This window comes from Cebidichthys violaceus, unplaced genomic scaffold (genome assembly GCF_023349555.1).
Source record: "Cebidichthys violaceus isolate CVI_PGR_0920_01 unplaced genomic scaffold, fCebVio1.0.p SCAF_7, whole genome shotgun sequence".
Taxonomy (NCBI): domain Eukaryota; kingdom Metazoa; phylum Chordata; class Actinopteri; order Perciformes; family Stichaeidae; genus Cebidichthys; species Cebidichthys violaceus.
In genome coordinates, this window is record NW_027176927.1 from 8,415,195 (window position 1) to 8,437,558 (window position 22,364).

At 42.6% G+C, this 22,364-nt stretch overlaps 3 protein-coding genes across 11 annotated transcripts in view; 1 reads left to right on the forward strand and 2 right to left on the reverse strand.

The window, feature by feature from the left end:
* Nucleotides 1-2,642, reverse strand: part of cep192 (centrosomal protein 192) — a 33,067-nt gene extending 30,425 nt beyond the window's left edge. For all 5 annotated transcript variants that reach the window (XM_068735223.1, XM_068735222.1, XM_068735221.1 and 2 more), the window contains exons 1-5: nt 2,488-2,642; nt 1,687-1,939; nt 1,135-1,227; nt 485-642; nt 38-99 (exon numbers count right to left, since the gene is read on the reverse strand). In XM_068735223.1, coding sequence (XP_068591324.1) covers nt 38-99; nt 485-642; nt 1,135-1,227; nt 1,687-1,859 — 486 coding nt within the window. In that variant the 5' untranslated portion in view covers nt 1,860-1,939; nt 2,488-2,642. The remainder of the gene's footprint in view (nt 1-37; nt 100-484; nt 643-1,134; nt 1,228-1,686; nt 1,940-2,487) is intronic.
* Nucleotides 2,643-3,724: 1,082 nt separating this feature from the next.
* Nucleotides 3,725-10,187, reverse strand: seh1l (SEH1-like (S. cerevisiae)). Of its 2 annotated transcripts, none has more exons than XM_068735994.1 (8): nt 9,996-10,186; nt 9,555-9,605; nt 9,200-9,346; nt 8,606-8,817; nt 7,395-7,634; nt 7,118-7,272; nt 5,712-5,865; nt 3,725-4,115 (listed from the first exon to the last, which is right to left on the reverse strand). In XM_068735994.1, the coding sequence occupies exons 1-8, from the start codon at nt 10,104-10,106 to the stop codon at nt 3,938-3,940; spliced, it is 1,248 nt and encodes a 415-aa protein (XP_068592095.1). In that variant the 5' UTR covers nt 10,107-10,186; the 3' UTR covers nt 3,725-3,937. The 2 variants fall into 2 exon arrangements, with proteins under 2 accessions (XP_068592095.1, XP_068592096.1); XM_068735995.1 differs by having other exon boundaries at nt 4,025-4,567; nt 9,996-10,187.
* A 646-nt stretch (nt 10,188-10,833) lies between these two features.
* ptpn2a (protein tyrosine phosphatase non-receptor type 2a) lies at nt 10,834-22,169 on the forward strand. Of its 4 annotated transcripts, none has more exons than XM_068735873.1 (9): nt 10,834-11,063; nt 12,359-12,449; nt 12,548-12,648; nt 12,814-12,912; nt 14,868-15,005; nt 16,258-16,467; nt 16,648-16,812; nt 19,935-20,143; nt 20,330-22,169. In XM_068735873.1, exons 1-9 carry the CDS (start codon nt 11,007-11,009, stop codon nt 20,517-20,519), a joined length of 1,260 nt encoding a protein of 419 aa, XP_068591974.1. In that variant the 5' UTR covers nt 10,834-11,006; the 3' UTR covers nt 20,520-22,169. The 4 variants fall into 4 exon arrangements, with proteins under 4 accessions (XP_068591974.1, XP_068591975.1, XP_068591976.1 ...); XM_068735874.1 differs by having other exon boundaries at nt 19,938-20,143; XM_068735875.1 differs by having other exon boundaries at nt 16,648-16,794.
* Nucleotides 22,170-22,364: the final 195 nt, after the last annotated feature.

Here is a 22,364-nt window from a genome sequence, read left to right on the forward strand (position 1 = left end):
TGTCAACTAACTGGTCAAGAGTTACCAAAATGTATACCGTTGCATCTGTGCTATCTGGATGTCCAAAATGAGCAAACGTCAGAAGCCCCGTTGACAGATCTGTCAGAAGAGACAGTAAAAACAAAGTACATTAGTATCATTCAAAGAAAATGTGTCTTCATCTAATAATGACAATTGTTTCTTCTTTATATATCAGAAAGCACAAATATACATCCATATAGGTTCATGTGGTATTAGGTGAACCCACCTTTGATACGTTTTCCAATCAAGAAAGGAATGATTACTGATTCTGAGGCTGGGCAGTGTTATACCTACTGACCTTTTCACAGTTTACATCATAAAACATTGTAAATGGACTCCTTTGTATTTTCTGTTATGTTTGTTAATGCACGAGCAGACAGGAAGGAAACATGGACCAAAGCCGTTGCCATAGCAACAGATTGGCAATAAAAACACCAATATAGACCGGTGCATTGATATTTACCCGTCCCGAGTTCTGTGTGTCGGCCGTGGACTGAGCCCATCTGCGTGGTAGGGAGCCCCAGCATGGAGCCTCGGTTTTGAGATGCGCTTTCATCCAAATGAATCTTCACCAGCATGTCTGACAGACGGTGGGCTGCAATGAAGTCATCCGCATTGTCCCTTTAAAGCAGGTGGGGATGTAAATAATTAGGTTCACAAAAAAACTGACATGGAAAAAGGTGGAGGAATATAAATTAATATAGTTAAGACTAAGAATGTCCATACATTTTTAGTTACACAAAATATATATTTATGCCATGCTTTTAGCATGATTCACTGTCATTGAACATATGTACATAACTAGAAAAGTACTTAGTGAAAGAATTCAACCTAGACGGGTTGATTCACAAAAAGATAAATGAACATTTAGATGCATATGCGTTGCATTTCATAGCATGGCTTATGCTTTTAGGTGACAATCTCCTGCACGGATTTAAATCATGCTAACATTAGTCAGCAAGCAATGCAATTACAACAAATTTGGGGAAAAAAATATGCAATTACAAAGCAATTCTACGAACTAAAACATGAGATCAGCTTTTTTTTTTTTCTTTACTGACAACATTGCAAAAACAAATCAGCAGTGTGAACTACGTGTATTTATAAACTCACAAGTCATCCTTGAAGCTGAGGGCAAACTTGGGCTGCTCTCGAACAGATGACTGTGAGTTGGCCTCCAGATATGAAGCCTCAACAGGATCTCCTCTGTAATGAAAGAGCACATAGCACTGCTGGTACAAAACAACTGGTTGGTAACGTGCTAAACAGCTCCACCTCAGGGTTACTGCTCCAAAATGACATTTAGCAACAGAGCACTGACTCACTGTGAACATCCTGTTACTTTAGTGGGAAATGTAAGACACTAGAAAGGGCTGCAGCAACATGTATCCATATGCAGTTCTATATTTGGCAATCATGTCTGCGTGTTTTGTCATAATGTATTCCTATCTTATCTATTTTTAGCATATAAATACTTCCCTTTTCACAGTAGCATTTCAATGCTTCAACTAGTAAAAACACAAACTTCCCAAAACAGGAATTGGAAAAGATTTCAGCGTCCATTCTCACACTAGTCAAAACGGTTTGTGTCATGAGTCACAGATTAATGCATGAGAGCATTTCCACAAAAAGCCACATCTGTCCCAAGCAGCAGCGGGCTCCCACCTGTTGTCAGAGCCTGGTTTAATTTTAGCCACTGTGGAGGCAGCCACTGGAAGTCCAGGGCCTGAACCCAGTGTCACATTCCCCAGTGTGGCGCGGCCGCCGGTGCTGTTCAGGGACTTGCAGAGGAAACTGGGGAAGGCTTCATCTTCCAGCTTGTAGAAACTTTCTGCCATGGTTTTGAATGGAGGAGGGTGACAGCCAAATGTGGCTCGACCTCAGTTCAGCAGGTGAAGACCATCTGTAATGTCTAGGACTAGGGGGCATAAATGCAGGTCGGTATTACTTTAGGAACTCGAAGTAAAATACATGCAAACTTCAAAGTGCGCTGGCAGGGATGGGACCATTCAGATTGTATGTCGGCGTGTTGATACCACCTCACAGCTGTGAAAATCAGATATGAAAAGTAGTTTACCGCAAATATATAAAAATATTTTCATGCATATTGTTTCAAGGGGTGTAAAGTTTGGCCTGGCTACCAGAAAACAAATTGAAAGCAATTAACGCTAACGAGCTAACTTGATTTATCTAGGTTAGCTTACTTTCAACGCTAGCTCATATAGCGCCCCTTGCTAAAAACAAGAGGGGTTTGTCAAAAGCACCAACACACTCCAAATCTGAGCTAACTGACATTATCTTCCATTATTAAGTTCGATACAAGTGTTGCAACACAAGTTACAGACGACACAGATAAGTTGACTAAAACTGCGTGCTGCCCAAACCCCAAAGCCATGGTCCATTTCAACAAGAGAGTTAACGTTAGCGCTAAATCATAACGTTCACGTTAGTTGGACTTCAACTCACGTCCGACACTCCAGAAGACCGCCGAGATCTCGGTTCCTGTCCAACTCGAGGTTTGTCTCTATAAACTGGTGCGGACACGTTGCAAGGCGTCGTTAAGTTCCAAAAGAAACTTCCCAAACACTTGAGTTAGTCATTACTTCTTAAAAAAAGGCACAACAAACAACCCATACGACTGTTTGGAGGAACCAAGCAGCGCCCAAAATCCACAGGAAGCCCGCGTGAGCGTCCCTGTCACGTGGGCGGGACTTAACCAATTTAAACCGCTTTGATTGGACAACTAAACTGAGGAGGAGGAAATTGTCAATCCTGATAGGCTGGGATTCACGTCATTCCGCTGGACTTTTAGACACTTGGGACAGTTCGTGCATCTAATGGCAATATAGAATACAACAATATACAATAAATTGTGGAAATGTATAGAGTAAAAATCCAGCATTAGGTTGAAAAATAAGCTAATGAGTGTAAGTTAGGTTCTTTTCCTACCATACAGAGAGACATAAAAGATGTACATTATATGTGTTGCAGGTTGAGAGTGGAGTTTGTTGGATCAAGTGTTCCTCCCAAGCAACTGCAGGAGTCTTAGTTAGCAGACAGCTGCTTCCCGAGCATTCCACTTTTTGAGGCATCAATAGGAGTGAGCCATGAAATGAATAAATGTTATCCTTCCTGTCAAAACAAATGGCATGCCCTTTATTTTGCTTAATTCAGAGTAAAGCTGGGAGAAGACATTTTTAAGTTTAAAAAAGTAGGCCACATCCAGTTGCTTTCAAAGTACCATACCAATTCACACGTTTTAGAATATCATTCATAAAGTGTCAACAATAACTGTGACTTTTCACCCAATTCAGCATTGAAAAATAGTGGATCAATGTCCTACAAAAGAAATGTGTTGTGATGAATCATGTGCTATTTCTATATAGGAGCTGTCCCACATGGTAATCAGTCACTCATGAATGAATGCCGTCAGTTTCTGTGTGTGGAAGGAAAACTATTCAAAAATAAAATTCTCATATCTTGTGGCATTTATTCTGACTTCCACCATGTGTGATTTTAAACCACCGTGAGCGATAACACTTCCTCTGCAGGCACCAAAGGTTGGGGGTTGGTGAACCTCGGAAAAAACTTACTGGCCGCCTCAGGACTCCAAAATAAACAAAACTATGTGCTTTTTAAACGCACATTCCATAAACTTAAAGAACTAGAATACAAAACTGAATATGAGGAATGTTTAGTTGATTGTTCACATACTAACATTGAAATGGTTATCAAAATGGCTTCACTGGCCATTTCATGCAAAATTCACTAAATCTCCATGAAGGAAAAAGAACAAAACATTTAGAAAACAGAATCTTTATTAGAAATGAATGGCACTTGTGTTGTTCCCACCCACCCCTCCCCATTAACCCCATCCCTTCTTATTTGAGCTAAAAAAAAAAAAATTAAAAAAAAATCACAGTCCTTCAGCCTCTGGTAAGGGCAGCAGTGCTCTAGAGTAGAGTCTGTGGGGAAGAGGCTGTTGCTGAGGCTGAGCAGGCTCAGCGTCACAATGCTCTATGAGAGAGGAGGGAGGCAGCAGGTGACCATACCCGGTCCCCGCTCTGGGAGGATCCAGAGGCGGAAAGAAATACCTGAAGCAACACAAAAAAACGGATGGAGACGCAGATGACAGACACACAGACAGGGGGAAGACGATGGAATAGGGAAGGGGGAAACACGTCAAAAGGAAGTAGAAATGAGAGATTTAAAAAGGATGCATGTATGCTTTAGAAACTGAAAAAAGAGGGGAGAATGGCAGACAGAGTAGTGATAAGGGTTTATTCTCTAAAAGGTGGATGTGCGTTAGCAGGTTGGAATCTAAACAAAGTGGAAGCTGTGAAAGCAGAACCGTGCAGGTTTAAATTCCATCACAGAGCCCTTCACCAGAAAGTATTCAGCTAAGACATGACATATTCAAACGCAGAGACACAAGGGCAAGTGGCAGCTGGTGCAGAGGAGACATTAGTAATACGCAGGATGCTGGTTTGTCTTTGGAGAGGTCAGCTGCCGCAGGGGAGGGGCAAAGGGAGCTCTCTTGCCAATCCTGCATGCAACAAGCAGTACAATACCACATTACTTCAACAAGCCCGCCGCTCACAGACGAAATGCAAGACAATCTTTTATGCAAAGCCATTTTACAAAAATCAAATCTGGGTTTTAGAGCATGTCATATGCAGATGTTTAATAAGGTTAGAGATGACTCTAGAGTAAAGTTGAAAACTGCAAAGCTGGTAAATACAGAGGTTTTGTAAAGTAAAGAGGGTTGTTAAAGTTGAACATAAATACAGCCACATACCGACTCTGATGAGCTAAAACACTTTTGAAACAGTTTCATATAAACATCCAATATTAACTCATTTGTAATCCAAAACATTAACTGTACCTATAGCAGATGAAGAGTCACTTAGCCACTTAAAGCTACTGGCCATACCAGACCAAGTAAAGGCTGGAGCCACAACAAACCTGAGGGCACTGAATTGAGAAAGTGTGAGTTTCATTTCTTATGAATTCAACGTTGCATTTGTAAAAGAAAGACCGTTATCTCTTCTTTGACAAGTTACATTGTCTCGCTGTAGAGTCATAACTGTCAGTGGCTGTATTCATACCCGTGTGATCATACTCATATTGTTATTACGGTTGGTTAATGAGCTTCATTCAAGTCCTTCTGCTCAGCAAAGAGTTTGGCATTACTTGCTCAAGGATGCATTGAAATTGAAAAGTGATCTCAAAATGGCAATAGAGACATAGGAATCTCAAGCTAATCAGATTTCTCAATATTTACAAAATAATGTTACCAGACATCAAAATGGTTCTGCTGCATATCCCAAAATATAAATTTGAAATAATCGTCACATATCGAATTTATATAAAAGCGGTTTATTTTTATACCAAGAGTATGGTTAGCGCTAACACTGACAATGCAAAGTGGAAACTACTCTTGCATGCATCTGTACAAGTCAAGAGGAAAGAAAAAAAATAAACACACCACAGCACATCCAACTCCGCAGGCTCGGAAGCCAAGCTCTTTGCATGAGTGCATCATTTGGTCAGTGTGGGGCCCAGGAGGTGTGTCAGTGAGCGGCTGCAGTCCCGGTCAGTGTCAGGCATGATAAGCTGTCAGTTCTGACCGGCTCGGGTCGGCTCGGTTCGGGCTGGGTGAGTGGCGGCGGACGCACCACACCACCTACCTTCCTGCAGACATCCCGTTCAGGGCGTTCTGGGAGGTCTGGACCGAGGAGCCCACAACGGTGCTCATGGCTGTGGGCTGACCGGAGGAGCCGGTGAGCGGGCTGCCGTCCCCTTTCAGGATGCCCGTGCACTTCCAGTTGTCCATGTAGTTTGCTGCGGGGGGGACACGGGAGATAAAGTGAGTGTTCACGCTGCAACATGATCGACAAGTGACCATGAGTTCATCATTTCCTCCACAAAGTGGAAAAAGGCTGATGGAGGAATGTGTCATTTGGTACTTTTCCTTCTTTTACATTCCACACATGGACAATTAAAATGTGACACAAATGAGAGGGAGCCGAGGCACAACCACCACGTGATGCAGCTGCATCACCCCCAAAAAAAGCTCATGACATTCAGAAAAGTAATCGCACATAATTCAGTAAACATGAATTATTCTCATACAGGTAGCGCTGTTTGCTATGTGTGTCAATAGATAGAGTCTCAACAAAGCCAGGTCTTTTATTATATTTGTTGCCCAATTCTCCAAACTATTCATTCATTTATTACCTTATAGCCATGCATGTAGGCTAATTTGTTTTTATGTGCCATCGCTGTAATTTGATGTGATCATTGCACATTTGTAGCCGTTTTCCTTCAATGCAAAGGACCCTTGAAGTTAGATTTTAGTCCTCATGTCTCATTAGACAGCAAAGCAAAGTACAATGTAAGTGAACAATTACCACAAGTTTGAGGAAAAAAATTAAAAATCCTGCTTGACTTTTTGTTGTACTCCTGACTGAACAGGAACTGAACAGAGGGGTCGGTGCTTCTGGGATGCTCAGTGAGTAAAGACGCGACAGTAGCGGGTTTCTACTCCAACACACAACCTTCCACGAGAGGGGAGAACATGTGTGTACCTGACGGACATCTGTTTCTCTTACTGACTGAGTGGAGGGTGAGAGGAGTACGTCGAAAGAGGAGGTGGTTCTCCTTTGACACCCTCTCTCTCTCCCTCTGTGTGTGTTTGGGTGTGTAAAAGTGTGCATGTATGTGCATAATGTGTGAGAGAGATTGAGACAGTCGGCCTAAAGTGACCCAGACTGGAACTCTTGGTTTGGGTTTTTTAAGTTCCACTCAGGAGCGGCAGCTGAGTCAAGTCTGACACCTAGTGGTAAAATATGGCATACTGGTAAGGTCCCATGTTTGACTTATTTGAATGTACATCATAACAACTCAGATGATTTGAGAATAACTATCTGAGCGACCCGATCTGATTGATCTTTCGTAAATCGACTGATTCACTCAACACCTGGTGAGAGTATTTTAAACATGTTGGACTAAAATATCTGTCAGTATAGCAGTCACTAAACTTAAAGGAACACAGACGAGCAGTCGTCGACCGAAGCCGACAGTAACCTCTTACCTTTCCAGAGGCGCACGCAGCCATCATCACCGGAGGAGGCCAGCAGGGTGCTGGTGATGTTCCAGCTCACACGCCACACCTGGGAGTTGTGGTTGTCGAACTGAGCCACAATCTGCACCTCCAACTTAGTGGGTCCCGTAGAGGTGCTCTCCTTCCTGTCCGATGGATCAGAAAATGTATTCACACAGCGGTAGGTTGTCATTTAGAATTGCTCTAAATCGGTTGCGGCTGCAGAAGCGCGTCCGTTAAGACGTTGCATGCATATGGAATTAGTCACCTCATGGGAACAAGCTTAAAGATTCGGACGTCTTTCGTTGCGATGGCGAGCACGTGGAAGGATCTCCCCAGGTTTGGGGCGAATGCGATGTCATGGACGGCGTCGGTGACCGTCATCAGCGTCTCTGCTTTTGCATATTTCCTAGTGTTTTCATTATACTCATAGATCTGAACTTTCCCACCGTACGTCACGTTACTGTCGTCGCTCCCCACTGCAAACATTGGCGGGTGAGCACGAGAGCTAGGTGGCAGGGAGGAAACACACGAGACAAGTGTCACAAATTCACAGTTCATATGTTTAAGAAAAGGTCGGCAGCAGAGAAAACCTTCCATTTGAAAAGGTAATTTACAGAACGTCTTGAATTTAACACCACACTGCCAGAATGTTACTTATTGGACCAACTCTTTTCTTTTATTTATGTAAAGACAAAGGATTTCACTGAATGTCCAACTCCAGAAATACACACAGCTGGTTATTAAGACAAAGTTATTGTTTTTTTAAAGTTCACATCCTGCATAAATTACTGTTTCTGTTCATGACATTCACTGCTGTTACTAACAGTTCACTGAGCAACACTTCTCCTACTCCATCCCACAGCCTGGGGTTAATAGCATCTGTATTGTGATTGATAATAATTGTTGCACAGTTTTGTGTGTTTTTGTGTGGGTTAAGTTGTAACTCCACATTTAAACTTGGAAATAAGAGCATGTGAGGAGCACGTAAGGCAGTAATACAGCAGACAAGAAGTATTAGGTTTCAGACCCAATACAAAAGGCTTTTTCACAGCAGACATTTTAACATGAATGATCAATTCAAGTGTCCCAGTGAGCCGCGACAGGGTTCAACGTTATTGTTTTTTGTCAGAAATCTACTTGGCCAAAGTCAATTTTTACTTGCCCCTAAACTATTGTTTATCAAAAAACACCAACGACTAAAGTTAATTGTCATGTTTCATTATTATTTAAGTAAATTAATCTGGTGTTTTGTTTCGCCTACATCCTCCAACTTCACCCAACTAAACTTGCGCTTCAGATCGTATATTTTGTCTTTACCCGACCCCATTTCTCTTGCGAGTGCCCAAGCAATACTAAGTTTTATTGCAAGGCAAGGTACATTACAGCTAGGACTAGGACTGAAGAACTGTAAATCTTCTACACATTTCAATGTCTCAACAGTCCCCCCCCCCAGACAAAGTCACACTGCGGTCTAACCTCGAGGGGTTCCAAGAGATGCAGCTGCAGCTGAGCTTGCAGGAGATCTCGTGCTGCAGGGACCACTGACTCAGGTTCATCACGTCGGGGGCCTCGTAGATCCTCACCACTCCGTCCGCTGAGCAGGTGGTCAGCATCAGGCCCATGTGTTTAGGGGCGAACTTCACATCAGTCACTGAGGTTCTGCTGTCCACTAGCGTGGTTCTCTTTATCTAAAAACGGAACAGCGTGGAAACAATTTGGTCAGGTTCGAACAAACGACTGTAGAAAACCACTTTTAAATATATAAAAAATAGGGACAACAAACTATATATATAAAAAAATATTTTTTAATATTTGGTGCATTAGCAAAATTGTAAATATTATATAAATAAAAGGAAATTTTTGACGTCTGTGGAGGCGAAGTATCCCGGCATCTTTAAGCTGGAAGGAAAACTATACTGCAAAGCATCCACAACACACACATAACATGTATAGTCGCTTCATTATTCAGCTGACGTATATAAGGTGACTTAAAATGGCAAACATAGTTTCAGCTTTGATAACCAGAAGCTGATGCCTGACAACCAGCCGTGATGCTAGCGTTGCACTAACCCAGTGGCTCAGCCCTCTCTGCTTGTCGTTGGACTCCCCTACAATCTCTTCCCACACAGCAGCTGTCCTGTCGAAGGAGCAGGAGGCCAGAACCTGCCCGAATTCTGGATGAGCCCAGGTCACTCTCCACACTGATCCACTGTGTGTCTGCACAGAAGACAATACATCTTTTGACAAATCAATAAACCATAACACTAATTTACATTTCAAGCTGTATCTATATCCGTAAGCCCACAAGAGACACCGAGTAGGACATAAATAGATATGCTGTTATGCAAGCACGCTGGCGTATAAACTCAGATTTGACCAGGAAAGCCTTTAATGGTTAAAATGAATGAAGCAGCAGGAGGCTTACCTTCCAGCTGGCTGTGCAGTGCCACTCTCCATTCTCACTTTTATCCCAAACCTGAGAGAAAGAAGATGAGAAACAATGATAGGAAGTAACTAATGTTAGATAACACTTACTAAATGACAGGTGTAACGTTACTAAACATGCAAGGGGTATTTCTGCCGTGTTTACATGAGCTACACAGTCTAAGTTGCCTACAGCTAACGTTACCCTAGCTTGTATGCTACAGGCAAACTAGCTAAATTTAATAAAGTGAAGTTGCATGCGATAGTCAGAATTAACAACAGATTTAGCAAATGACCTGACGTAACGTCTCTGAACAAGTAGTGGGAAATGAGACAGCAAATCCAATAACGCGTTACGGGTGTTTCTAACAGGCTAGCAGTTAACGCTAGCTTGTTAATGTTAGCAAACTGCTGAATAATACTTCATGTTAACTGACATTACCTTGACACTTTGGTCACTGGAGCAAGTTGCCATTCTCCGGCCGTGGAAATCATACGATACATCGTGAATTAGATCTTTATGATCTGCTGCAATACTACGCGCTACAAACATGATTATATCTGGCTAGCAGGAAAACTAGCCAAGCTAGGCCTGTCACGTGTCTACACGTAACTTGTGTGCGCGCGTGTGTGTGTGTATGTTTGGCGGGTCCTCGTAGTGTGCAGCGTGTGCGCAATTACCCAATTTGACCACAGAGGGGCGCATTCAAACCAATTTTAGTTTAATCCTATGGGTAAATTATGTTTTGAGTTACTTTAGGATAAAGACTATGTTGAAACTTGTCGTGTCGAATTGAACAGCAATCAGAATATAATTTGGAAAAAATTGAAAATGCAAAGCTGACAAATAGAAATTAGTTTACTCTAACAATGTACACTTTAGCTCCACTGCCAAGTAAACTGCCCTCCTCCTCCGTTCACTGGGGTTGCCAGGTTTGGTGGAGTTATTACCTACATTTTGTATTAACACTCATATTGAACACTTTACGACAAGAGGTCTATGGCAGAAGTGTTTGTCAAATGTTTATTTTGTATTGTATGGTACTTTATTTATCATTCTATTCATGCCTTGTGTATAATGTGAAATAAAAAAAATTAAAATTAGGGTTGAACAAACTAGCTTTCATAATTAAATCGTTTACTGCAAGGGTCAGTGTTGACATATGTCGATAATATAATAAAACATCCATAATATGTTTAATACAGCAATATGTGATTAAGTCTTTTTTTTGATTGGTTGACAAAAACACATAACTGGCAACCCAGTAAGTCAGCGTGCATGCAGTATTGTGTTGGAGCAGCAGACTCCCCGCAGGGATCCCCAGGGTTACACACACACACACACACACACAGCGCTGTTTAGATGGCTGGCAGAAAGGAGTAACTTAGTGAACGGTACTGTAAATACTCTGTGATCATCCAGAAAGTGTCTCGGGGCACGAATAACGACACGATGGAAGAAGAATTTGAAGATATCGATTCGTCCGGGAGATGGCAAAACCTCTTCAATGTAAGTCGGGACACTGGGCCTCTCGTGTTTCTATGACGATCGGTTGCTAACTTAACGTTACTTGGCGAGCTAATTGGTTAGCTAACCCGTTAGACTCCTTTCCCAGTATTTGGTTACTTTTAGCCCTCTAGTCGACTCAGTTACTTGTGGTGAGCTATAGACTTCATCACGTCATGTAGAGGTTATGTACAGTACTATGCACGTATGTAGGACGAATGAGAAACTAGCAGTCCGCGCTAGTAGTCCCTGACTTCCGTAGCTAGAAAGCTTGTAACGTTAGCAAGAAAACGTGCAGCACAGTTGAGCTCGGTTAGCTAGCTAATGCTGGATGACGCTCGCAGACGTCAGCTGCAGTTTCTGAGAACTCATCAGGACTTCCAGAGAAAAGCGCATGTGTTTCACCACCAGCTGTCTGAGAGAGCCCAGCATTTCTATTATTTCTGTTCCGGTTGTTGAACTCTGGCTATGGCCGTATAATAATAATAATAATGTAACTACTAACCCGGGGATAACATGCAGTTGGAGAGATTTCGTAGCTAACATTTAACGCTGCCCTGTTTGGAAGTTACAGAGAAACACACGTAAACAGTCACTTTATAAAGTGAAAGCTGGATAAACTGTCCCGGGCTTGGAAAATCTATTTTGATAGAGTACCAAGGAAGTCAAAGGTCTAAAACTATGCAGAGTGTAATAATTATATCATGAGAAGTGGAATTGCTTTTCTCATGTTTGACTAACTATCAGAACCGGTATCTAAATAGATGGTAATATTGACATAAGTGAGTGTGTGTTTCAGTTAAAGGTATAGTCTGTGGCGCATCTACAGGGTGTTAATTGATAATAATAATCAAAATGCATGTAAACTTGCTATATAACATTACGATTCCATGCTATACTTTATCAGGTTTTTATTATTATTATTTTTTTGATAATGCCGTTCTCATTCCTTTAAGGTCATTCATTATAACTGATAATAATGATCATAATATTAATAACAGTGTAATACTGCAAAACTGATATTTTCTGTGATGGTCATCGTACCGTGAACATCTCATATGTTACAACAACAGTTCCTATGAATCTAGCACAGCATACATGTTGTAGTAAAGACCTTTGTATCATTGTGTGGTATGCACATTAGTGTGGGCTGTATTACTGGCCTCCACTTCAATCAGACAGTAGGTGTATGTTATCCGTAAGCATCGGTTTGCTTCACAGCGTGTGTTGGTTCCTCATCAACGTAATGGGGCACTCCTAACTTCCCACTTGTATCTTTTGTTTCTGGTGTCTGGCAGGAGATCCGTAACCAAGCCAGTGAATATCCGTACAAAGTGGCGAAGCTTCCAGCGAATCGGAATCTGAACCGCTACAGAGACGTCAGCCCATGTGAGTCATGAGATGAACGAGGTTGTTATTATACAACGTGTTCCTGCGATGTCTGTGTGATTTGTAATTGCGCCGTGTTTGTCTCCACCTGGTTTCAGACGACCACAGTCGGGTGAAACTCGAAAACTCTGAAAATGACTACATCAACGCCAGTTTAGTGATGGTGGAGGAAGCCCAGCGAGCTTACATTCTCTCTCAGGTACAGCTTCACACAAGCAGTGTCTGCATAAGTATATGTTTAAAAAAAAAAAAAAAAGTCTGAAGAAGAATGTACAGGATTTCACTCTGAAGTGTTGTGAGCTTTTGATAACGACAGGGTTTTTTTTTTCTTCTCCATGTATATTTCTCTCTTTTGTGTCCACAGGGCCCTTTGAGGAACACCTGTGGTCATTTCTGGCTGATGATTTGGGAACAGTGTTCCAAAGCTGTTATAATGCTCAACAGAGTCATTGAAAAGGGATCTGTGAGTAGATTTTTTTTGACTTTCTTGTTTCCAGGTGTCAGATCTTGATAGTGTTGGCTGTAGATGTTCCTGCTACACACAGAGCACTTTGCATCCATTGTCTATGATAGTTTGACTTTATTTGTCATTCTTAAGTCTACTACGCCAAAACTTTTCTGTATTTAAATATTATATGTTTTTGCTGGCAAAGTAACATTTTATATTTTTTATTATTTTTGTTCTGTTTAACTGGTTTTAATTAACCTGCTAAGAGGGCCTGAAAGGCTGGAAACATATGAGCTACTGGTTTTACTCAAATGAATGCATTCAAGAACATACTGTACCTTCCAACTTTAGAAAAAGTCTTCCTGTTGTGGTTATCTATTGAAGAACACTTCATCATTACGCTTCATCAGTCCTCAATAGCTATTCCTCAAGATTCTGTTAGGCCCCAAATGATCCCCTCCTCTGCTTTGAAGAGTGATTTGTGTCTGTTATCATTTTTTTCCACTAAGAAAAGATGGAAGAACTTCGTTAAAAGTCACATCTACTCCTTCTCCCCCGATGAAAACATCAGAATCTATGAAAATGCAAATATATACTATACTATCTTTTCATATCAAAAGTTTAACTGCTGGACACAAGATGCCTCCTAATTCACTTTAAAAGTTCATTTTCAGTGTGCGTGCACTGGAGGTTTTAAACTTTCCACATTGTACTTGTGTACTGATTGGCTTCCAAACTAACTAAGATATAAAGGAACAGTTCATCCCACAAATACATATCTTTCCTCTCTTGAATATAATGGCACTATATGGCACTTGGTTTGTGGTGCTCAAAGTGCAGCAATGTGTCTTTCCAGAAAACATGACCCTGTTACTCCAGATAATCCACAGAATTTATTGTGAGCGGTTTCATGTTGGAACTATTTTCTTTCAACCATAGCAGACATCTATGTCTACCGATGTAGACATAGCTAGGCAACTCACACCAAAACAATCTAGACTGATGAATAGCACCACAGGTAAGAGGACATTTTTTCTTTTATTTGGGGGGTGAACTATCCCTTTAAGGTGAGCACAGAGAAACCCCCCCCCCCTTCAGCAGATTCATGTAAAAACAAACCACATCATCCAGGTGAAGGAGCAATAAGACGTTTAACACAGTTTTCAGGGTAACTGGTGTTGAAGAAAATCCTCATATAACTTGTTATGTTGAACTTGGAACACTTGGTTTCATAAGAGCATTCCTCGAAAGTGAGGAAGGTGTGCCAGACAAGATGGAATATATCATTCCAATTGATCCCAAACATTTCCCGTAGGTGTATCATTTGTCCTGCCAGAATGTCTTCTTGACCCAGACGAGGACATGAGAGCATGACGTAATGAGGAGACCAGATGTGCTGTATTTGTGGTTCAATCGACTGATTTGATTGGTGGAAAGTGACATAAGGGGCTGACTTGAGACTATAAGAGTAAGCTGTAAGAACTAATACTTTGGGTTTGTTGAGTGTTACCTTGTGTACATTAAAACACTTCCCGCTGGTTGCAAACTCCAACTACTACGTCTCTTCTCATCGTTCCTGCCACGACACAGGGAATTAAAAGTTGTCCCAAAACTTTCATACTGGGTCTCATCGGGGTTGCAATGCTTTGTGGGAACTGCTTATTTATGACTTGTGGTAAACAAGCTGCCAAGTCCTATCGGGTATAGTATCTCAGCACTATTGACTGTAGTGACACTGAGGGAAAGTAATGTGATCCAGAGTGTTATTTGTACACAGTGCATTCCTTTACGTTGGTAGCGAAGATGGATTCCCTGAATTCACGCAATGTTCTTAGGAATGAAGTCCGCTATGGATCAAAGTGCTTTCATCCCGTAAGACTTCACTCCTCAGCTCATCCTTCAGAGGCCCGTGGAGAGCGAGTGGCTTTCTTATCCCAAGACCAACTGAATTAATTTTTTTGTCTCAACAGGAGAAGTGTGCACAGTACTGGCCCACCACAGAGGAGCTGCAGATGTCTTTCACGGACACGGGGTTCGTTGTCAGGCTGCTTTCAGAGGAGGACCGGTCCTACTACACGATCCGAGTGCTGGAGCTGCAGAACACAGTGGTAAGCATGAGAGGCAAACTATGAGATAAAAACTTCTTCTTTTTTTATTGCAGAGTAGTTCGAATTTTGGGTTGATATTTTGTCGGTGGGGAAAATGCTAGGTGTCTAGTTCTGTAAAAGTGCAGTGCGTTAACTGTATTAAAGAATTGGTTCTCCCCCTTGCTTTGCTTCTGTCACTTCATCCAGATTTTAATTTTCAGGACAGCTCCTGGCTCTGAACTTTACTTAGCCAGTCTCAGCTCGCGTTATCCTGCGTGGTCGTAGCTATTATGGGTGTACTTGTCTTTTCAATGCGACTTTTGTCATCCGGTCGTGCCAGGACACGCTCCGAGTTCGTGCACCAGTTCTGATAGTTAGCTGATCCGAGACCGGATCTTGCTTGCGTTACTGTGTCCACACTTGACACTTAAATGCGAACTGCCTGATCGGATACAGATTGGATAACATTTTGCGGAACGGTGGATAAACAGGTTCCATTTCCTGTCAAGTCTTTTTTTTCTGCTTACTTCCTCCCTGCAGTATTGGTGGACTTGTTATTAACGAAGCTCATGTGATTCGGCGATAAGCACATTTTCCTCAAAATTCTTCACAATAAACCCCAGTGCCCATTCTGCACACTATTTAGTTTGCCAGAAAAAACATGTAGTGTGTTCATAACATAGTACGTCAAATGCAGCATGCCAAAAAAATCCCAGGATGTCCTACTGCATCCAGTCACATTTTGCCCTGTGCAAGTCAGCAAGCTGTTCTGGCTATTTTGACCCACGATCCTCGGCACAGCGGATACTTGAGCCAAGATGCAATGTTATGACGAAAGTAGTATGTCCCTATTGAATGCACACTGCATGCAGCAGTACGTACTTTGTTAGGGCAGCTGCAGTACGTACTAGAAGTAAAAAAGAAAAAGTTAGTGATTTGGAACTCAGCGCTGGTCTCCTCCCTTTTGCTCTCCTCTGGAGAAGAACTCCAGTGTGGAGGGAAGACGATATGGAAGTTTGATATATTGTGCGGATGCTGTCCAAGCCTCACTGAGATCCAAACTCAATGCGAGCCGGGCCCACCTCTGCATGTGGTCTGGCTGATTTGAAAAGACGAGTGCAGCCACAGCCTTAGTCTAAATCGTATGATGATCGGTGCTCTGCTTGACGGGTGGGGGTGATGTTTTTCCAAGTGACAAATCAGCCCCAAGTCATGCAGAACTCTTGTCTCCACAATGCTGCTAAACACGGCCTGACATCACATTCCGCTGCAGATGGGGGAGTCGAGGGAGATCTACCACTTTCACTACACCACGTGGCCTGACTTCGGTGTCCCGGAATCCCCGGCCTCCTTCCTCAACTTCCTCTTCAAGGTACGGGAGTCCGGCTCGCTGGGACCGGAGCACGGGCCCTCGGTGGTGCACTGCAGCGCTGGGATCGGACGCTCAGGGACCCTCGCCCTGGTGGACACCTGCCTGGTGCTGGTGAGGACTGAGAGGGGGGGCGGGGGGGGGGGTGTCCCCAGATGAATGTACTCTGTGATAGTTTTAGAGGGAGAAATTGTTGCATGTTTGGATTGTACTTCAATGCAGAGATCATTTTTTAATTCATCACATCAAAGAAGTGGATTTCAGTGAAAACCTGGGACATTTCTTTTTTGGCAGATGAACAGGAGGAAGAACCCGTCGTCGGTGGACATACAGAAGGTGCTGCTGGACATGAGGGAATACCGCATGGGCCTGATCCAGACCCCCGACCAGCTCCGCTTCTCCTACATGGCGGTCATCGAGGGAGCCAAGCTCATCCCAGCGGTAAACTCAGCAGCCCAGGTAGCTTTTTAAACCCGATTTAAATCTGGGTTTAACTTTCAATCACGTAGCACTGAACTTTTAAAACTAGTTAAGAAAGATTCCATTCAAGCCTCTATTTAAAACATCAGTTTAGTTTTTCACTCTAAATTTGGTTAGATTGAATTCTTTTGCACCAAAACTCAAAATACGTGATCCAGTATTAACTTTAAACTTACACTTGAGGGGGTTTAACTCTAAAAATATCTGCCTTTTTTTGAGATGGATTGATTAACAAACAATGCACCGTTTTATTAAGGGTTACAAAGCAGCCTAAAGTTAACGGCCCCCCTCTTGTATAGCCTACTAGCAAGCTTCATATTGATAAAACATTCAAAACAGAGATTCGTTTTTAATTATGCGACAGAGCTCAGCTTCATTTTGAATCTGGATTAACTCATTTTAAAACCCTAGTTTTGTGAAACTCTGATTAGAACTAATATTAGAATAAATGAATCCTTGTGGTTGCAACCGTGCCTAAAAAACAGGCGTTGTTGCAGTATCACTCTTCTGGTTGTTTGTTTTTACTTTAAAACCATTATCAGTATCATTATGCAATCAGCCAGCACACCTGATATTTACATTGTTTCCTCCCTCCTCTACCTGCTCCTGATAATAGCATGAAAGCAAAATGTATATATTAAAACTGCAACAATGCCCCTGCAACAAATCTGTTAAAATATATATTATTAGGGCCCGAGCCACCGACAACGTCGGGCCAGCGAAGGCCCTATTGAAATTGTACTGATTATTAGGGCCCGAGCCACCGACAACGTCGGGCCAGCGAAGGCCCTATTGAGTTTCTAAGAGTTTTTATTAGGGCCCGAGCCACCGACAACGTCGGGCCAGCGAAGGCCCTATTGAAATTGTAAGGATTATTAGGGCCCGAGCCACCGACAACGTCGGGCCAGCGAAGGCCCTATTGAAATTCTATGGGGTATTATTAGGGCCCGAGCCACCGACAACGTCGGGCCAGCGAAGGCCCTATTGAAATTCTATGGGGTATTATTAGGGCCCGAGCCACGGACAACGTCGGGCCAGCGAAGGCCCTATTGAGATTCTAAGAGTTTTTATTAGGGCCCGAGCCACGGACAACGTCGGGCCAGCGAAGGCCCTATTGAGATTGTATGGGGTATTATTATTATTATTAGGGCCCGAGCCACCGACAACGTCGGGCCAGCGAAGGCCCTATTGAAATTCTATGGGGTATTATTATTATTATTATTATTATTATTATTATTATGATTTTTATTTTTGTACTTTGGGCGCATATTTGGGATACTTGCCATACATGAAAACTCACCAAATTTTGCAGACTTGTCAGGCCTGGTGAAAATAGAGGTATGATATAGGTTTCATATATGTGTGAAAAGAAATGTCTCTCTAGCGCCCCCTCAAAGTTGGACCGGCGACGCCCCTCGGCCAGTATGTCCGATTTACTCGAAATTTGACACACATGTCCAGATCCACTAGCTCTACAAAAAAGCCTCTCAGACCCCTAATCTCCGCCTGGAAAAAGTTTCCGCCATCTTGAATTTTGTGAAAAACACATTTTTGAGAACTCCTCCTACACACATTGCTACCAAATTTTCTGTGGATCATTATTGGATCAAGATCACATGAAGTTATCAAAAGCTTGTTGATATCTTAAAGCGTTTAGAAGATACGTACCAATGAACTTCTTGGGGCGTGGCTTGTTTTTCAATACACATAACTTCTCAACCGTGTATCCTAAAATCACCAAATTTGCAGTATTTGTGCATATTGCATGGTGGAACATACCCTGCAATTTTCATTCCATTCAACCCATAGGGGGCGCTACAGTATTTCACTCAATTTCAGTTTTTTGGTGATTTTTCATGTTTTCAGCCTTTGTATTTTAACGAACTCCTCCTAGAGAATTCATGCGATCGACTTCAAATTTGGTCGGGATGCTCTTAAGACCTTTGTGATGAAAAGTTATCAAAAGCTAGAGTTTTCATCAAAGAACCATGACGTGGCGGGGCGGCCATTTTGCCTCATTGGTCGGGAAGAAAGAAGTTGTTATAACTCCAAGGTACATTATTCAATCTGCACGAAATTTGTTATGCATGATGCTACTTAAACCCTTAGCACATTTCAATTGAAAAATGTTCAATAACTCATAGCGCCACTTACTGGCAAAAGGAAAATGTCATATTTTATACTTTTATTTACTCCTCCTCCTAGTCGCTATACTTTAACGAACTCATCCTAGGCACTTTGTCGGATCCACTTCAAATTTGGTCGGTACAGTCTCAAGACCTTTGTGATTAAAAGTTATCAAAAGCTTTACGTTTGACAGAATGGCTTAGCCGTAGCGGGCGGCTACTTTACGTGACTCCCCATGAAAAAAGCTGATGTAACTCAGCCGGACTTGTTCCAAACGCTCCTAAACTTCCCATGCTTGATAACACTCATGGCCTGAGGATGTCTACAAGCTCATTTTCACTAATACTCACAGCGCCACCTGCTGGCCAAAGTAATTCTGCGTTTTTTGACAAATGGCATCCGATTTACATGACTTTTACACAATGTTGTCTACAGTTGTTATAGAGCAACATAAAACATGTTTGTGCATGTTCTGTAGCACCACACAGCGGATACAGGATGCTGTGGACTATTTGCATAGCATCATTTCCTGCATCACGCGGTCCAAGCAGAAAAAAATCATCGGACTCCGACGTGCGTTGTCCGACTGTCGCAGACGATCTCGGCTGCATACGTTGGAGTCCCGCCGGCACCCCCGACGTGCGGGAGGAGGCGAGGGCCCGTTCATCGCTGCTTGCAGCTTTAATTATTATTATTATTTAAATGTTGTAGCAATGCACTTGCCACCAACGGTCTGCCTTTGCATAAAGCAACAACAAACTTTGCATTTCTGTAAGTTTACCGTAGCTATTCTGAAGCTTTCAGTCTGTATATTGAAGTGGTATAAACACAAAGGTGAATTTGGTCTTCTAGAGATTTAGTGTTAACAGACATGACAATCTCATACAGTCCAAAAATATTCTCTCAGTTCTCCAAACTCCGTCTGTCCTCTCCATCGTAACTTTGCGTTTCTGTGTCTCGTGCCCTGTTCGCAGCAGAACAAGCAGGGAGGGATGTCCAGAGACGACTTGGAGGAGCCAGATCTGCCCCCTCCATCACCACCACCAACTCCACCCCGGCCTCACCTCAACGACAGCATGCCCAACGGTCAGCCAGGGCCCCGTCTGGAGCTCCAGGCCGCCTCGGGAGACCACCTGTTGGCAGGAGTGCCGGACGGCCACGGCGTGGCAGAGGACTCGGGGCAGTAAGTAGCAAGCGCGCTGTCAGGTCATCGATGCATGTCACCTTTTCAGGACCCCAGAGAAACTGATCCCTGACCCCTCCCTACAGTTCCATTTCTTATTCTTCAGTAATAATTGAGCTCAGTGTTGATGGGATTCCCACGCAGCCACTTGTCGACCACTCACCCGTTAACCGCCTCTTATTTCAGCGTCAGAAAGCGGCATCGCGAGGAGAGGATTGCCAGCACCGCGCAGAAGGTCCAGCAGATGAAACAGAGACTGAGCCACTCGGAGAGGAAACGAGACACGTGGCTGTACTGGAGACCCATCCTGCTCAACGTCGGCGCCGGGGCAGCCGTGGCTGTCGGCCTGCTGGTGTGCTGGATATACTCCCAGTGAACACACTTTGGAAAGAAAACAAAAAAAGAAATGGACTCCTATTTTGCACCAGTACTTGGGATTAGGTACTCCCCTAAGTAGACGTAGACGGTAACACGAGCATAACTGAGGGTATTTATTTCTTAAGGTCAAAAATTGCGGGAGCGCTAGATCAAAAAAATTATTGTGTGTGTGTGTGTGTGTGTGTGTGTGTGTGTGTGTGTGTGTATTTTTCATGTTAAGATCTTAACAAACAAAAAATAATTAGTAACATCTCAGGATCTTGGTGCCAGCACGACGATTTCATTTTCCTTCTTGCCACTCGATGAATGTACTGTATCATAGCAAACCGCTTTGAGAGCAAACTTACGAAAGGTGCAGTGCGAAGCAAGAGAATAATAATAACTCTGACGCGTTTAGTTTTTTCCTTACTTGTAACGGTCAGGTGCGTGTCGATTGTCCGTGGACACCTTTTAACATTTCAAATAACTTGTTGCGTTGACTGTCCGCCCCACCATGAGACCCGAGAGCCTAGAGCCAAATAGTTGTTTTTTTCTGCAATGAAATGTGCATATCATGCACACACTTAGAGGTTTTTCCAGAGGACCACTTGTTCTTCCACTCACATTTAGCAGGGCATCCCGATACGGCCAGATATATATTTTTGTGTGACTGGATACTTCATGGAGAGCTGCCCTGCTGATGTTTCAAACCTCTTTATTTCTGTCATACGAGCACCTTTTTTCATAAGTTTTGGTTGTTGCGTTCATCGTAAAAGTTCGTCACTGTTTAGTACGTGTATTTACCCACTGGATGGGTTTATGTGTGTACTTTCAGGGTTTTTGTTTTTTGTTTTTTGGAGGAAAACCAAAGCAAAGGTGTCCATAACAGCCAGGAAAGCTGTTACATTAATGAAATCTTGTCCTGGAATGCATTTTTTCCGTTGGAATCTCTTTAACATAACTGACACAAATATTTTGCGTGACTTCTTAATTTGAACACAGTGAAGCAGCAATATAATTGGTTGTGAATTGACTGGGACCAATCTAAAGCTATAATAGTGCAATTGAGAAGTGGGAGCAGCGCACCATGGGATTGTAGTCAGGAGATTGTTAGGTGTTTGATCGCTGGGGGAGATAGCTTTAAATGTGCCTTGAAGTGAATTTAATTAAAAGAAAGAAAACTAAAATGGGTGTGCTCCAAGGTTTCCTAGCATGATCAGATAAAGGTTCATGAGAGCTGCTGTTTCCCACGTAACATGAGTAACACGTTAGCGCCGCATTCACCGGTTTGTAGCAACTTGAGGTGTGGTACAGGGAGTGGTATCAGGAGTTGATTGTACACCAAATGTGTCATAAGCATGTACTGACCCCTTGAGATGAAATGGGTGTGTGGCTGATTTGTCACTTGCCGCCGTTGAACATGGCTTTGACTCATTTAACCCAGAAGAGACGCATTTGACCGTAACATTCCATTCATTGTTGTTTTTCCACATTTAAGGTTTCAGGGGAGTTTTTGTACACTGCTAAAAGCTGCAGTGAGAACATGACGAATGGTGTTTTTGAAAGAGGAAAAAAAAGAGCAAACGAAACATGAAATACTTCCTAAAATAAAACATTCTTTTTTTTTTTTTCTTTTTTTTTTACCAAATCCTTCTTGTCTGCTTGTGTTCTTTCTTTAATCTCTTGTTTCAGTAAAAAGCAGCTTTACAGTGTCCACCCACAGCTCTGCTTCCCCTGTGCTGCACTGCTGTGCCACAGTTGTAATTTCATTCCGACCATGAGCTAAATCAATGCAGCCAGACTAGAGGCTCCCATCATGGATTCCGGGAATTGATTCAATATTTCAAGAAGAGGCCTTACTCAT

Bases quoted from the DNA above. Each gene is read 5' to 3' on its own strand.
- seh1l (XM_068735994.1), bottom strand. From the start codon at position 10,106: ATGTTTGTAGCGCGTAGTATTGCAGCAGATCATAAAGATCTAATTCAC. The intron at 7,273-7,394 runs GTGACTAATTCC...TCCATCGGACAG, and splicing joins TTTAAGCTTGTTCCCATGAG to GAAGGAGAGCACCTCTACGG. The intron at 4,116-5,711 runs GTAGGTGGTGTG...GTGTTGCTTCAG, and splicing joins AACGGGATGTCTGCAGGAAG to GTATTTCTTTCCGCCTCTGG.
- ptpn2a (XM_068735873.1), top strand. From the start codon at position 11,007: ATGGAAGAAGAATTTGAAGATATCGATTCGTCCGGGAGATGGCAAAAC. The intron at 12,649-12,813 runs GTACAGCTTCAC...TTGTGTCCACAG, and splicing joins GAGCTTACATTCTCTCTCAG to GGCCCTTTGAGGAACACCTG. The intron at 12,913-14,867 runs GTGAGTAGATTT...TTGTCTCAACAG, and splicing joins GAGTCATTGAAAAGGGATCT to GAGAAGTGTGCACAGTACTG.